The following is a 13,787-nucleotide window of genomic DNA, read 5'->3' on the forward strand; positions in this document are numbered from 1 at the left end:
TCGAGTTGGGCAGTTATATTAAAATACAAAACTAATTTGATCGAATACTTAATTGCAGAATTTGGTATTCCAAATAGAAAATGAGAAACACAAAATAAGAATGGAGTTTGCTGCGAACATGATTCTAAAACGATATAATTTATGGTCAACAAGCCGGAAATGCAGCCATATATTGCCCAATAGAATGTAATGAGTAGATCTAAAAGTGACCAAAACTTCAATTTTTTACATCTGAACGTAACCAACCAATTATAAAATGACCAGGTTCAATCAAATAAACGATTTTATGCATTGAAAGATTTATAGAAGCTTATATACGATGGCACACAACCTTTATTTCATAGTAAGGCTATTTCAAAAGCCTTTTTTTCTTTTTTCTTTTTTCCCTTCTAATGAGCTATTTCAAAAGCTAGGACCCCAAGCAGTTTGAATAGACAAGTTGAAGAGGGGCAACCTATGGTTTTCGCTCTTGCTCAGCAGCATCATCATTCTGCAGCTGGGGCTGTAGTCCATTGTGATGAGGCTGCAGTTGTGCCTGATGTTGAAGTACATGCTGCTGCTGCTGCAAATGGTAAAGCTGTGTTTGTAGGGGATGCTGCAGCTGGAACACCTGTTGATTAATGGAAAGCTGCTGGGCCATGCAGTCTGCAAGGTAGCCCTCCCCGCCGCATTCTGCTGCAGTAAGCCTCAAATGCTGAACTTCCGTGGTCAAGGCCTCGTTTAAAGCTGGGAGTCAAGACAAAACAGACAAATATCTTAGCCCAAATGCAGCCCTAAAGCTATTAGGAATTAGGTACCATAGCAACAAATATCAAAAGATGATATATTAAACAACCCCATTAAAATCCTCAGGATGAGAGAAATTAGGATAGTACATATCAATAAATGCAAGATGAGCAACAAACTGAACCCGTGCAACTTTAATGACTCGTATCAAAGCCCCATGTAATAGATATCCTCGTTTGAGACATACTGATGCAAACTGGGAAAAAAAAAGTTGGGGAACTTCATCCGGTTATCCCTAGTAAAAGTTTCAATTGGCTTAGAAGCATAAGTTAATGTAGCAATGACAAAAAACAATCTATATCTTGACGATTTGGGAGATGCACAATACACATCCCATGCCCCATCATTATTTTTCCAGACAAACTACCATCATCGAGCAAAAGAATTTCCATTGCAACGTGAAAGTTTACAAGCCTGTGAACTGCTCGAACAGCATCTTAAAGTTGCATCAAACTAATGTAATTAAGCAGTCGTGTATCCTGGATCTTAAGTGTAAAGCCAGGCATGAGGGGGAGTAAAGTGCTTATGGAAATTATCACACCTGTACAGGGATAATAAAGTAATTTGATACGAATTGCACTTTTTTGCACTTCATAATTAAATTGTAAAGTCAGGTGAAATCTTACATAAGTTGGGATTAATCACTCAATCACACAACCTTTTACCCGATTAGAAGGAAAACAGCTGCGCTAGACATACTAGAAACAGAGTTAAAGGTTTCAACTTTCTTCTGCTTACTAAAGTTTCAAGTTCCTAATGTACTTTCTTCTCATGTAAAAACGACAAAGCAACAAAAATAAAAATAAAAATAAAAACTATGGACTCTACAAGCAAAATTGGGCATGTTTGTTTCTGCCTTGAACTTTCGTAAAAGAAAACACACATTTTTGTTCTTAACTTCAGCCTCTTCTATGAAGCTTTAGCATCAAGGTGCTAGATGTGAGCCTCACTGAGATTTGAACTTGGAAGTATTAAATTTTTTTAGAGAGGCACTTAAAGCATTCCTAGGCACACTTTTACTGACGCTGATCAAGCACTTGAGAAGCCTCTTAGATTGATTCCTGATTTATTTGTTTTCTGATTTACTCACAGATAGAAGGGCATCTTAACTTTAGGGTTTCTTTTCCTTCTCTGTGCCAAAAACTTTAAGAAAATTATATATATTAAACTTACCCCCCTTGTATATAAGAGTCCCAGTACAAAATGAAGCAACTAAATCCTACTTTGCCTATGTTTATTTGAATCTAGGTCAATTATGTTTCCACTAGCATATATGTCAAGGAGTTGATAGAGCCTGGAAGAAGAGATTGAACAATCCATACGGAGTAAAAAATAATAAAATTAAAATAATCTGTGATACATATTTGGATACTGTACTTATATATATTTTTTTTTAAAAAAAAAAGACATATTTGGATACTGTATACAGCCAAAATAATCAGTTAATGTAGTTCCCAAGCAGCTTCAATACTGCCAAAATGGGTAAAAGATCAATAGTAAAAATTACATCATCAGAGTTGGAAGTTTTTGTATACTTATGTGGTAAAAGGAGGAATGGGTAAAGTGAAATGAGAAGCTAGGGTCAAGCAAGCACATTTCGTAACAGAAGAATGAGACAGCTTTCAGCTAAATCAAAATATCTTCTTGTTTTGGTTTCAGGGGAAGGGGGTGGGATTTCGTCAAAATATCAATAACCTAAATTAGGAGAAAGGCAACAGAAGAAGCCTCTCTACAACCTAGTCTAACATACCATAATTTCGAGTTAGAAGAGCCCCCACTAGAAGTAGATGGCATATTTGCTAAACTCTAATTAGGTTACTCATGCATACTCCCTGTGTACTTGGGCTTTGCCTACTTCTATGAATAAAACTTCTTGAATAATACTCCTTGTGTACTTGGGCTAAACCATATTTGCTAATAAATCATAGTTTGCTTCAGCTGACTAAATTACATGGAGCAGAAGAAAAAGTATGCATACCATTTTTGAGCTTTGACTCCTGTTCCATGGCCTGAAGGCGGAATTTCAACTCATTGTTCTCACTCTTAAGTGCGAGAGACTCTCTCTAGATAATAAAATGGAAATTAAAACCAAGAGAATATAACTAATATCAATTATAAATTAAGTTCATTACTAGATACCCACCTGTAACTTTGTAAGCTCATTAGACAATGTAGTGTTCTCTGTCTGTAGGGTTTGTGCCTTTTGTTCTAAGTCTGCAGTGTAACGCATCTTTCGCTCCTTGGAACGAGCAGCTGACAGACGATTAGCCAAAACCCTGCATCAGAAAATCAGAAATGAGAAAATTCACTCAAGGGCACAATGATTGCCAATAATACACAGATAAAAGGGAGAAAAAACACCTCTTGGCACGTTTCGGGTCTGATGATGCAATCTCAGACAGTTTCGCATTTTCCCTGATCTTTTCCAGTTCAGCCTCACTGAAGTGGCCATTTCCAAACTCCACGCAGAACTTATTTGCGTTTCCATCAATGGGACTGATAGGTAAGTGTTGGCCCATTCTAGTTCCTATGGGTGGGAGCTTTGCTGACTCATCATCAAAATGCAAGTTTCCTATATAACTATCCATTGAAACACTTCTATTGTGTCGAACAGTGGGCTTCGTGTCTCCGCCAGCAATTCTCTTTCCTTCTCTATTCTCATTAGCAACACTAGAACTGTTTGGGTAGCCATTTACACGACTTTCCACCTCATTATCACTGCTATCACATCCATTTGTCTTCGAGCCACTGACTCTGCTATCCATATCCTTTTCCTCTGTACCAGATGAGTTCATTTTATCAATATTGTCCAGATTCATGATTTCATTAAACAAGTCATCAACGGTTTCTCCTTCAGATTTCCCTTCGGCTGTTCCATCAGCAATGTTATTGCCATCCCTATCCCTCTTCAACTCGCCCTTCATCATCAACTGGATTGGCTTGTCCACCCCAGAATTCTCTCTGACAGAAACCGACCGGTCTAAAACTCCCCGACTTCCAATGGGAATCAATTGAGGTGAAGACTGAATCATGGCTGAAAATCCTAATGGAATACTATCACTGTTGGAGCGCCGGTGCCCTCTACGAGGAGGAAGGCCCTCACCTACCCGAAATGCATTATGTCCGTTTACAGGCAAAGGAAGTGGCAGGGAATGAGAATTAACAGCACTTTCTTCCATAGACAAATCAGTCGAGATTGGATCAGAGAGCGAGCTCATCGAGGGCTCACGATAAGGCAAAGGGCTCAAAGGGGGCAACAAGTTATCAAGCGCAAAAAACGTGGGTTGAGATAAAGACCTGGAATGGGAAGGCCCCGGGCTTAAACTCTGAGAACCCGGTTGTTGTCGTGAAGCGGGGCGGGACCCCATAAACTGGGGAAACTGAGGCGAAGAAGCGGTGTTATTCGGATGCGAGGGTGGTATACCAGATCTCTTATTACCATTCTCACTACCTCCAGGACTCGAATTTTGCGGTAGATGACGCACTGGAAAACCCATTTGAGACGCATTGAAATTTTGCACATCCAATTGATTCTTTGGTTTCAATCCAAATGCAGATTGAAGCTCCACTTGCATAGCACTTCCACTATCATCAGCACCGCCCATCTCCCTCTCTGTTATGCTAAACCCTTTTAATAAGTATAAAAAACCCTAATACTAACGGATATGGTAATGAAACAAACCTCTAAAGCACACACCAACAAAAACTCGTACTAATCAACTGAAACCCAATGATCAGGAAACTAGACAAAAGAACATGACTGCGTGATCATACACACGGTCATCATCGTTATTGTCATGGTCATAGATAGACCCTACCTGTTTCAGTGGAATAGACTCGACACAGACCTCAGTGAATGGCGGAAGACGAGCAAGACAACCTCGAAAGCACGGGCAGACAGTTATCGAAGACCGCGACCGAGTTTATCGGGCAACTGTGGCGGTGATATCCACAATCACGGGGGAGTAGGCCTTGGGCTACACTTCGAAGAACTCAGAAATATTGCCGCTAGGGACACAAGCTTTCTTGTCCTTTCTCTCTCTCGGACATAAATATATGTATCCTTGTATGGACGGCTTTGTTTTCGGTCATTTTTATTATTATTTTTTTGGGTAAATTAAAACGCGGTTTCATAATCATATGCTTTCGTGTCGATGACGCCGTCACGTTAGGGTCTTTCTTTCTTTCCTTTATCTCCGCCTTTAATCTCGAGGATGAGATACTTTTTAAAAAAAAAAGACCGAGCCGGCCTAAGTCGGTGCACTGTTGCAAAGTGTTCAGACGGCCAGCTTGTCTTGGCGGCTACATATTTAAGGATTTATTTAGCTTATTCTGGTTTTTTTTATTTACTTAAAAATATTTTTTATGCTAAATTTATATATATAATTATTTTTACGTATTTTTTTATATATTTTATTAATATTAATAATTATATTATTTTTATAATATAAAATAATTATTTTAATCAATCATATCAATAAAATATATAAAATATATATAAAAATAATTGTAAGCGATAGAACTTTTCTTTTTAAATTAATGAGCCATATCCTTTTCCATACACACCCCTTCATTTTTCAAAGGTATTCCATCACAAGCTATGGACTTTCATATTTTGGTAATATATATTAAAATGCATTAGACTACCATATTTTGTGCATATGGTGATTTCATAATGTGTCCGTCTTCTATTTGGCTCAAATTATATATTTTAATTTTTAGTTTTGAGAAGCGATACCTTTCAACTTTTTAATAGATGGAAAGTGATTATTTAAAGGAAAATGTTGGGGATCCCGATCCCGTTGGAGCTTACTGCTCCATTTTATTTTTTATTTTTTACTTTTTTTTCCTTAATGATTAAGAATTTTTTTTAATATTATTATAAATTTGTTATATTTTTTTAAAATATTAAAAAATGATTTGAAAAAAAAAAACAAAATTACAATTTTTTTTTTGCCAGGCGGTGATTCCCAGCGGGAGCCACCAATGGTGCCTGTAACACCGTCCTTATTTAAAATCCCAATCAGATGAAAAGCCATGTTTCAAAATTTTCTAATATTTTTAAGGAAGTCAATTGACAATAAATGGTTATTAAATAGTAATTATTCATTTTATTATAAGAGTTTTTACATTTACGTAAAAATTTAGTAAATATAAATTTATAAATTGATATGATTTTATATAATATGTTAAATATAATTTATAATAAAAATAAATTATATTTATAAATTTATTTTTATAAAATTATTTTCTAATTAAAACATTTATATTTATTTATTCATTATAGGATAATTATAGGATATTAGTAGGAAAAACACTAGGGATACTAAAAATAAACTAACGTGGAGTACCAATGCGCCATGTCGGTTAAGTATTTTTTTTTTCCTCTCCCACCAATTCCAAAAAAACCACCTATTATTCTCCTTTCCTAGAGACACAGAGAGAGAACCTGCTGTTGAGGAGTAACGATGACGACGTCCTTGTCTTGCCAGTGAGGGGCAATGCCGCATCATGAGGTGCGAGGACGATGGCTAGGCTGCGACGGCATTGGGCTAGAGAGATGGGGTCTTGAGGGTTTAGAAAAGGGAGTGCGGGAAGGTGTGAGGAGGGGAGCGGGGAAATGAAAAAAAAATTAAATTGACATGATACACTAACACCGTGCCACATCAATTTATAAATTTTTTTCAGATCTCTAACAGCTGTTTATTAGTAAATCATGCACCAAATATATTCAGGTTACCAAAACTTGACGATGGGCTCCCTTGATTGGGGCAGGTTTAAGTTATGGGCGGGCTGTTCGAATTTGAACCCGAGGCCCATTGAGGCACCGCACTGGTTTTAAAGTTTGCTTTCCGATCCCCTCTCTTTCTCGGCCCCAGTTCACAAAAACCCAATGCTTTCTCTCCCTTGTCTTAACCTATAGGTCCATATATCCGAACCCAAAGGGGTGATATCTCGGCCACCAAATGCTTCACCGACTAACAGGAGATGTTATCACACTATTTGTCTGTGACGATTTTTCCATCACCCAGCAAACTATTGAATATGTCTACCTCTAGAAGGCCTAACGTCGAGCCACTTTTTAAACCTAGCCTGCAAGTCACTTTAGCCGTCCCGGAAAACCCTAGCTAAATCTTCTATAAATCGCCGTCTCCTCCTTACCTTTTAAGCTTGCCTCGCTTCGCTCTTCAGTTCCTCACCTTCTTGCGCTCATTCTTAAGCTTATATTTCGCCCTAGTTCGTAGGTTTTGTGTTTATATATACACATATGATTATATTGGGGAGGGCAAATGACGAAGATTCTTGATTGTTAGAATGCTCGAACTTTGATTTTGGGTATGATGATCCAACAATTTTGAATAGGAAGATCTGATGCCTCTCTTTCTCTAATATTCATTTCAATTATCTTTCGCACTGTTTCGCTATATTTTTTAGTTCTGGTGTTTTTAATGTTTTCATTTTCTTTTCCCTATATCATCTACGAGTAAGGAAACTCATGAAGCATACGGTTGTATTCATGAATTCCGACCTCATAAAATAGTTGCTGGTCACACATTTATATTATAATTCTTTTTGTTATAGTTGTTGGTAAATAGCCAATGATGAAGATCTTGAAATCGACTGAAATGCAAGTTAATGGTAAACTTGTAAACTTGTCGAAAATCATGAACTAGGACGGTCTGAGGCTCTGTTTTTTGTCCATACATTTGCATATATCGTGTTGCGGGTAAGAGAGTTCGTCCTTTTTAAAAAGTGTTGAAATTCATGATCATAATTTGTTAGATAAATCGGATCTACAGTGTTGTGAATGATGAGGATATAATTTTTACAGTTATCCCTGTCTGATGCATTTGTGCTGACAGTTTGTAATCTGACACACACTGTAGGGCTTTATGTAGTCATTTCCATAAATTTGCATGTTATATAATCCTTCTACCCCTTGTGATTCTATTATTCAAACTAAAATATTTTGAATGATTTGTGGTTCTATTCATTGTCTGGTCAGATTCTTGAATCTGTTCTTCATGAACATTCGCAGTTATGAATGCATCTTTTCTTTCTCTCAGAGTCTTGATGCTAACACGGTGAAATCCACGGGATCGGTCGGTCGATGTTCCGCCCATATTTCCTCCTATTATCAGAATTTGTTGTAAATAGAATCTGGGGTGCTGTATAACACAAGCCAGTTGTGAATATGTAGGTCTTTAGAATGATGACCGACCGATCAATGCGAAAGCTTTGGGCATTTAAGAAGGGATGATTACTGGGTTAAAATGGTTCCATTGTTTCAGTTTTTGGAAATGTGCATACAATTTATGTGTCAATTGGTGAATGGTAGGGAAAGGATATCTGCCGTGCGATATGTAGAATTTCAAGAGAGACGCACATAAGCCAAATAATGTCGAGACTTCCACTTATTGGGTTCCATGGTAGTAATTGTTATTTGAAATGTATTTCTCGAAAATATATTCTATTATTGGCATTTGATTGGGGAAATGAATACTACCTTCAGCGGATGAAAATTGGCTTCTATTTGAAAAGCTGAAACCATTTATTCTGACTCTTAAATTTTGAACACGGAGAGAGAGAGAGAGAGAGCTCCTTCTATATCATCCCCTCCCCCTCCCTTCCCGTCTGACACACTCTTTCACTGCCCGGTAGGAGCATCTTCAGAACTCAATTCGTAATTAAAAATTGTCATTGTTTGAACTTATTATTCACTGTACACATTCCAAAACATATCCATATCGATTAAAAAAATAAGTTATAGACCGACGCTTTTCATTCAAGAGTGCAAGCTCCACAACAAATCTAGACTCGACTCCGATAGATCACATGGGCGACTAATCACTAGTCCTAAACCAAGGTAGTTTAGGCGAGACCTAGGAGGTAGATGAGGAGGCTTTCGTTCTTTATTGATGCGGACAGAATAGGTTACATAGACAACAAACAGAGAATGCTGATTTTCTGCAGGAAGCGTAAACTGGCAGGGCTAATTAACAAGCTCATTCGTTTGTGCCAATTATCAATTTCTCTCTCTTACTCCAAGGCTGAAAGGAAAAATAGTAGAAGATGGATACCTACTCATCATTAGCTGTTCAACTATTATCCTATAACTCCATTCCATTAAAACTTACTAGTCTACTTGATTGTTATGTAGCGATTTGTCCCATGCTTGGCCCAGTGGTCTTTCAGGTCAACGGGATTCGACAGATCATGGCCTTCTGCTGCAAGGCGGCTGATAAGCTTGTTAAAGGCACTTCCGCTCATCTTTCGCCCACCGACTCGGGCATGCCGCTTGTTGGGCACAGCTGGTAGAGGATACATTGACAGGGTTGTTGTGCAGCATGAAGATTGCCACCCCCCATTTCCCCATTTGTAACACTGCCTTAGGGTTCCAGTGCAGGAGCATGCTGGTGCAGGCATGGTTGAGTCATCAAATGAAACCTGATTCAACCCCAGGTCCTGTCCCTTCCAATCAGACTTTGCAGCCCCAGACTGTCTGTTCAGATCATCACCTCCAACAGCCATTTCCGGCCCACCCTTCCACTCTTGTGACTTTCCAAACATGATTTTATTCAAGTCATCACTCTCGCTCTTAATTTTCCTTGTAGGTTTTGAAGCCTTGCTTGCAGTTGTCATCCCCTTGGTCTCTTTTGTTCGTTTAGCTCGTCGTGACTTGGCAGTCTCAGACTCAACTTGTGATGCTGCAACTCCATCGCTTGTGTGCATATCCCTTGTATTGTTAGAAGCCTCACCCATGTGGGCTAAATGATGAACGTGCTGTTGGGGATGGTGGATGTGCTTCACCCCTCGTGAGATTTGGCATCCTGGTGGGCATGAGGACATATTGCCACTGCTCAAGGAGTTTTCCCGATATTGAAGAGTGGCAAAGGCATTGTCCCGTTCCAATAAGGCATTATTCCGTTCTGCTATTGCTGTATCTCGTTGCAAAATTGCCATGTCTCGTTCTGCAATAGCTGCCTTTTTTTCAGAAAGGGCCAAATTTCGTTCTTGAAGAGCTGCATCTCTTTCAGCTACAATGGCCATTATCTGCTTCATTGATGGCTGATGTTGCATCAACCACTGCAACAACAACAGCATTTGCATATCTATCACATCAGGAATTCAAAAAGAAAGATGTGCTCATTCCTATAGTTCTTTGTATAATCTGTAGCAAATTCTTTCTCATACCTGACCCTGAGCTGATTTATACTGGTCTGCTTTGTGTCTTCCATTTTCACGATGCCCTCCGTCATCCATCTGAGCAGTAATTGTGATAATAGTTTCAAACCTCTTTTGTAAGCACCAAGTCTCAGTCAATCGAGCATGACCCTTGTCCAGGCTACAGATCCTCTATCTTGAAGCAAAGAGATAAAACCGTTCATAGTTTATTTATGGTTTGCCTGTGTGCAGATACACTCATACACAACAGATTTGAGCAAGCACGCGCGCGCACACACAGATTTGAATTACAGAACCATAAGCAGGTGGACATAAGGACTAGAAAGTTAGAAACCCCTCAAGGAGGAAAACTAGAAATCATGTATAAATCCAAAGCTTAAGACCCACATGCTTCCATCAAACAATGATCCACAAGATGCAAAAAGCGAACAATGAATATACGCAAGACAATATTGATGATCACCTATATACAAAGAATACTCGAAGATGGAAATGAGAAATCAGATGCACGAAAGCTCATCAAATGAAAATGATGTTGAAATGAACCATAGCTAAAACAAGAAGCAAGCAAAGATGTTAAGCTAAAAGTATAATAAGTTACAACAGCCCTAAAGTGCATAGAGAAGGTATGCAAATTCGGATGACGTCTTTGAACAAAAGTACATGCTAATTCTTAGCACTAATCCGACTAAGCACGTTTAAATAACTAATCAGTCACAGAAGGTATGTGAATTTCTGGAGAATAAACGCTGAGCCTACAAAAATACAGTGTGGCATGATGTTGAAATGTTATGAAACATGATTGCACAACATATTTTTGGTTATATTATATAATGGTAATGATCATGAAAAGAAGATACGGATGCACTTTGTATATAATGTTCTTGGATAAATGCATTCTCTCATGCAGAGCCCTCGTTTTCACCATGCTTCAGTTCAAAATATAACATGTTGTGGCTCCGATGAAAGAGTCAAGGATTGCCTACTTTGCAGTATGTTCTTACACTTCTAGGCCCTTTTGTTTAATTCTTAAAAACCAAATCAAATCGATCATGGCATTTGTCATGTAAAAAAGCTTCAGTCCTTCTTGGGAACCAAAAAGATGATGGCAGTAAGAGCAGCCAATGAAACAATAGAAAGAATCATCACAGCATGTCCATATCAATTTAATGTCACCCAATCCTAGTTTAATCCACAAGATCACCTACAGAGTACTACGTCCAAGTTTGATACTCAATATTACCTCAACAGTACGGACTTGTAAGCAATAATTAAAAGAAAATTAAAGATACGCATTTCTTTGATGTAATATATGCAAAAACAGCCCAACCAAGCAGAGTAATAGAAAAAAAAAAACACCTCCTGAACCTAAATCATCATTCGCACAGCTTAACATCGATTGCCACCAGCACAGGGAACAGAAATCACCAAAATCAGTGTCTACTGCTCGAAAAGTGTTACAGAAACACCAATTCAAGAAACAAGCTGCACAAACTTGGCACTAAGTAGCAGTGGAAACAGTACTAATAATCGGACGAAGAAAATCAAATCACTACAAGAATTAAAAAAAGCGAGAAGCTTTACCTGGAGAAGTAAGAGCAAGAGAATCGGAAGAGGAACGGAGACTTCGGGTACCTAAAAATCCAGAAAGTTAAAAATAGAGAGAAAAAATTTGGGGAGGACACAGTTGGGAAAGGGATGCTAAACCCACTTTTCAGCTGGGGGAGCGGTTTTACCTGTCCCTCACTACATTTTTATTGAGAAATACTTTTTACAGTCGATAGATGCAGTCGGCTATAAAAAAAAAATTAATACAAGATCTATATAAAAAAAAAATTAATTTTATAACTTTTTATAATTCATGTAGATTTTTTTAAATATAAAAAAAAAAAATTATTTATTCTGTATAATCAATTACACGCCGAATGCATCTGACGATATTTTTTTCTTTGCACTGCTCTTTTTATTTTATTTTATTACCTGAGACTTGAGAGTACAATTTTCTTATTTTTCTGGCATAAATAAAGGAGACTTTTCCTTCACCTTATGCGTGCCTGACATAAAATACAAGATAATTTTTAAGGATTCCCTTCGCCACGTGCTGCAAAATTAGGCAACCATGTTTTTAAATTCCGTGAAGTATGGAAGTTAGAGCATTGACATTAGTTTGATCAAATTTATTTTTAAATTTAATTAATATTAATATTTTTTTATATTTATCTATTTCATCAAAATTTAATCTCTATATTAGATTAATCATTTATTTTCTATATAATAATAAAATATTATTAAATTAATAAATTTTTTATTTAATTTATTTTTTCACATTTTGTAATTCTACCAATTAAATATTAATAATAATTATATTCTAATTAGATTAATATTAAAAAAATATTATTAAATGTTAATAATAATTATATTCTAATTAAATTGATATTATAAAAAGTATTATTAAATGTTAATAATAATTATATTATATTAAATTAATATTACAAAAAAGTATTATTAAATGTTAATAGTAATTATATTCTAATTAAATTAATATTAAAAAAGTATTATTAAATGTTAATAGTAATTATATTCTGATTAAATTAATATTTAAAAAAGTATTATTAAATGTTAATAATAATTATATTATATTAAATTAATATTACAAAAAAGTATTATTAAATGTTAATAATAATTATATTCTAAATGTTAAATGTTAATTATATTGATCTAATTAATTTAATTTATTTGTTTAGAATGATAAATTAATATTTTAATATTTGATGAATGAGTAGTGGTCTTCCATTTTTAGCTAACCACTGTAGCAAAAGTTCAAATTATTTTAGATTTACCCAATCCAATGTGAAGGATTTTTGAGCCAAATTATGTAAAATTTGGTCAAGCGTCTCATTTGGCCAAGCCAATGTGAATGCTCTTATAGTGGTATTTAATTATTTATATTTTTCAATAATAATTCATCTTTGAACCAATGTTAAATTTAATTAGCAACCGATTATTGGATATGGATCATTCTAGCGGGCTGCCCAACATTTAGCATATGATGTACCGTTATTTATAAAATTTTTGTTAATTTTTATTTTATTTTAAGTGTTTTTATAACATTCTTAATCATTAAAAATATAAAAATATAATTTTACTAATAATTATTTTCTTAATCATAAAATAAAATAAATAAATAAATAATAAAATACATAAGCGATAAGTTTGAGGGACTCCATTAATATTTTCCTATTAGATATACTTTTTGAGGAGTTAACAGCTAGCAAATATAAATGAAACTCCACAACAATAAATATGGAATGTGTACCAAAAATTTAAATATTTTCAAAATTTATAATTTTGGTCATTAAATTAACTGTCATGAAAATTAGTTGACAGTTGATAACTGCCTAGACATGATATTATGTAAATATATATGACATACCCACGAAATTAAATTGAATCATTGCTTATTTACATCTTGTTTGAAGCATTGATATTGACATAGATGGATATAGTGTAAAGCATTGATATTGGCTTAGACAGATGAATTTTTACAATAGTAGTTCAATAGAACTTGTAGTTGCAACTTGCAGGCAAACTTTATCCTATTTATTTTTTCTCTTGACCTATTTTTATTTGAAAAATGATATTTCCACCAAGGGAACTCACTGATAAAAGTCATTGATTGTATGTATTTTATTTTTTTTACTTAATAATTAATAAAGTAATTTTTAATAAGTTTGTTATTTTTTTTAAAATGCTTTTAAAAGGTTTAAAAAATGCTTGAAAAAAAGATATCTCGAGATGAATTCGTTTACATCCCA

The 13,787-nt window shown here is 35.6% G+C and overlaps 2 protein-coding genes, 1 long non-coding RNA gene and 3 other non-coding genes across 9 annotated transcripts; 4 read left to right on the forward strand and 2 right to left on the reverse strand.

Moving 5' to 3' along the window:
- Positions 1-138: 138 nt before the first annotated feature.
- Positions 139-4,846, reverse strand: LOC122315603 (bZIP transcription factor 29-like). Its single transcript, XM_043131613.1, has 5 exons — positions 4,605-4,846; positions 3,148-4,399; positions 2,930-3,062; positions 2,765-2,849; positions 139-726 (listed from the first exon to the last, which is right to left on the reverse strand). Exons 2-5 carry the CDS (start codon positions 4,389-4,391, stop codon positions 455-457), a joined length of 1,734 nt encoding a protein of 577 aa, XP_042987547.1. The 5' UTR covers positions 4,392-4,399; positions 4,605-4,846; the 3' UTR covers positions 139-454.
- Positions 4,847-6,503: 1,657 nt separating this feature from the next.
- LOC122315606 lies at positions 6,504-8,309 on the forward strand. Of its 2 annotated transcripts, none has more exons than XR_006244068.1 (2): positions 6,504-7,513; positions 7,854-8,309. It is a non-coding gene; the product is annotated as an uncharacterized LOC122315606 (long non-coding RNA). The 2 variants fall into 2 exon arrangements; XR_006244067.1 differs by having other exon boundaries at positions 6,504-7,122.
- Positions 7,084-7,162, forward strand: LOC122317657. The gene has a single exon (XR_006244580.1). It is a non-coding gene; the product is annotated as a small nucleolar RNA snoR64a (small nucleolar RNA).
- On the forward strand, positions 7,382-7,473 carry LOC122317658. Its single transcript, XR_006244581.1, has one exon. It is a non-coding gene; the product is annotated as a small nucleolar RNA snoR20a (small nucleolar RNA).
- On the forward strand, positions 7,587-7,668 carry LOC122317650. Its single transcript, XR_006244573.1, has one exon. It is a non-coding gene; the product is annotated as a small nucleolar RNA R38 (small nucleolar RNA).
- Positions 8,310-8,471: 162 nt separating the features above from the next.
- On the reverse strand, positions 8,472-11,709 carry LOC122315605 (protein BASIC PENTACYSTEINE6-like). 3 transcript variants are annotated; one of them, XM_043131617.1, is made up of 3 exons: positions 11,557-11,709; positions 9,982-10,143; positions 8,472-9,873 (listed from the first exon to the last, which is right to left on the reverse strand). In XM_043131617.1, the coding sequence occupies exons 2-3, from the start codon at positions 10,048-10,050 to the stop codon at positions 8,929-8,931; spliced, it is 1,014 nt and encodes a 337-aa protein (XP_042987551.1). In that variant the 5' UTR covers positions 10,051-10,143; positions 11,557-11,709; the 3' UTR covers positions 8,472-8,928. The 3 variants fall into 3 exon arrangements, with proteins under 3 accessions (XP_042987551.1, XP_042987549.1, XP_042987552.1); XM_043131615.1 differs by having other exon boundaries at positions 9,982-10,147; XM_043131618.1 differs by having other exon boundaries at positions 9,982-10,193; positions 11,557-11,686.
- Positions 11,710-13,787: the final 2,078 nt, after the last annotated feature.

The sequence above is a fragment of the Carya illinoinensis genome, chromosome 7, assembly GCF_018687715.1.
Source record: "Carya illinoinensis cultivar Pawnee chromosome 7, C.illinoinensisPawnee_v1, whole genome shotgun sequence".
Taxonomy (NCBI): domain Eukaryota; kingdom Viridiplantae; phylum Streptophyta; class Magnoliopsida; order Fagales; family Juglandaceae; genus Carya; species Carya illinoinensis.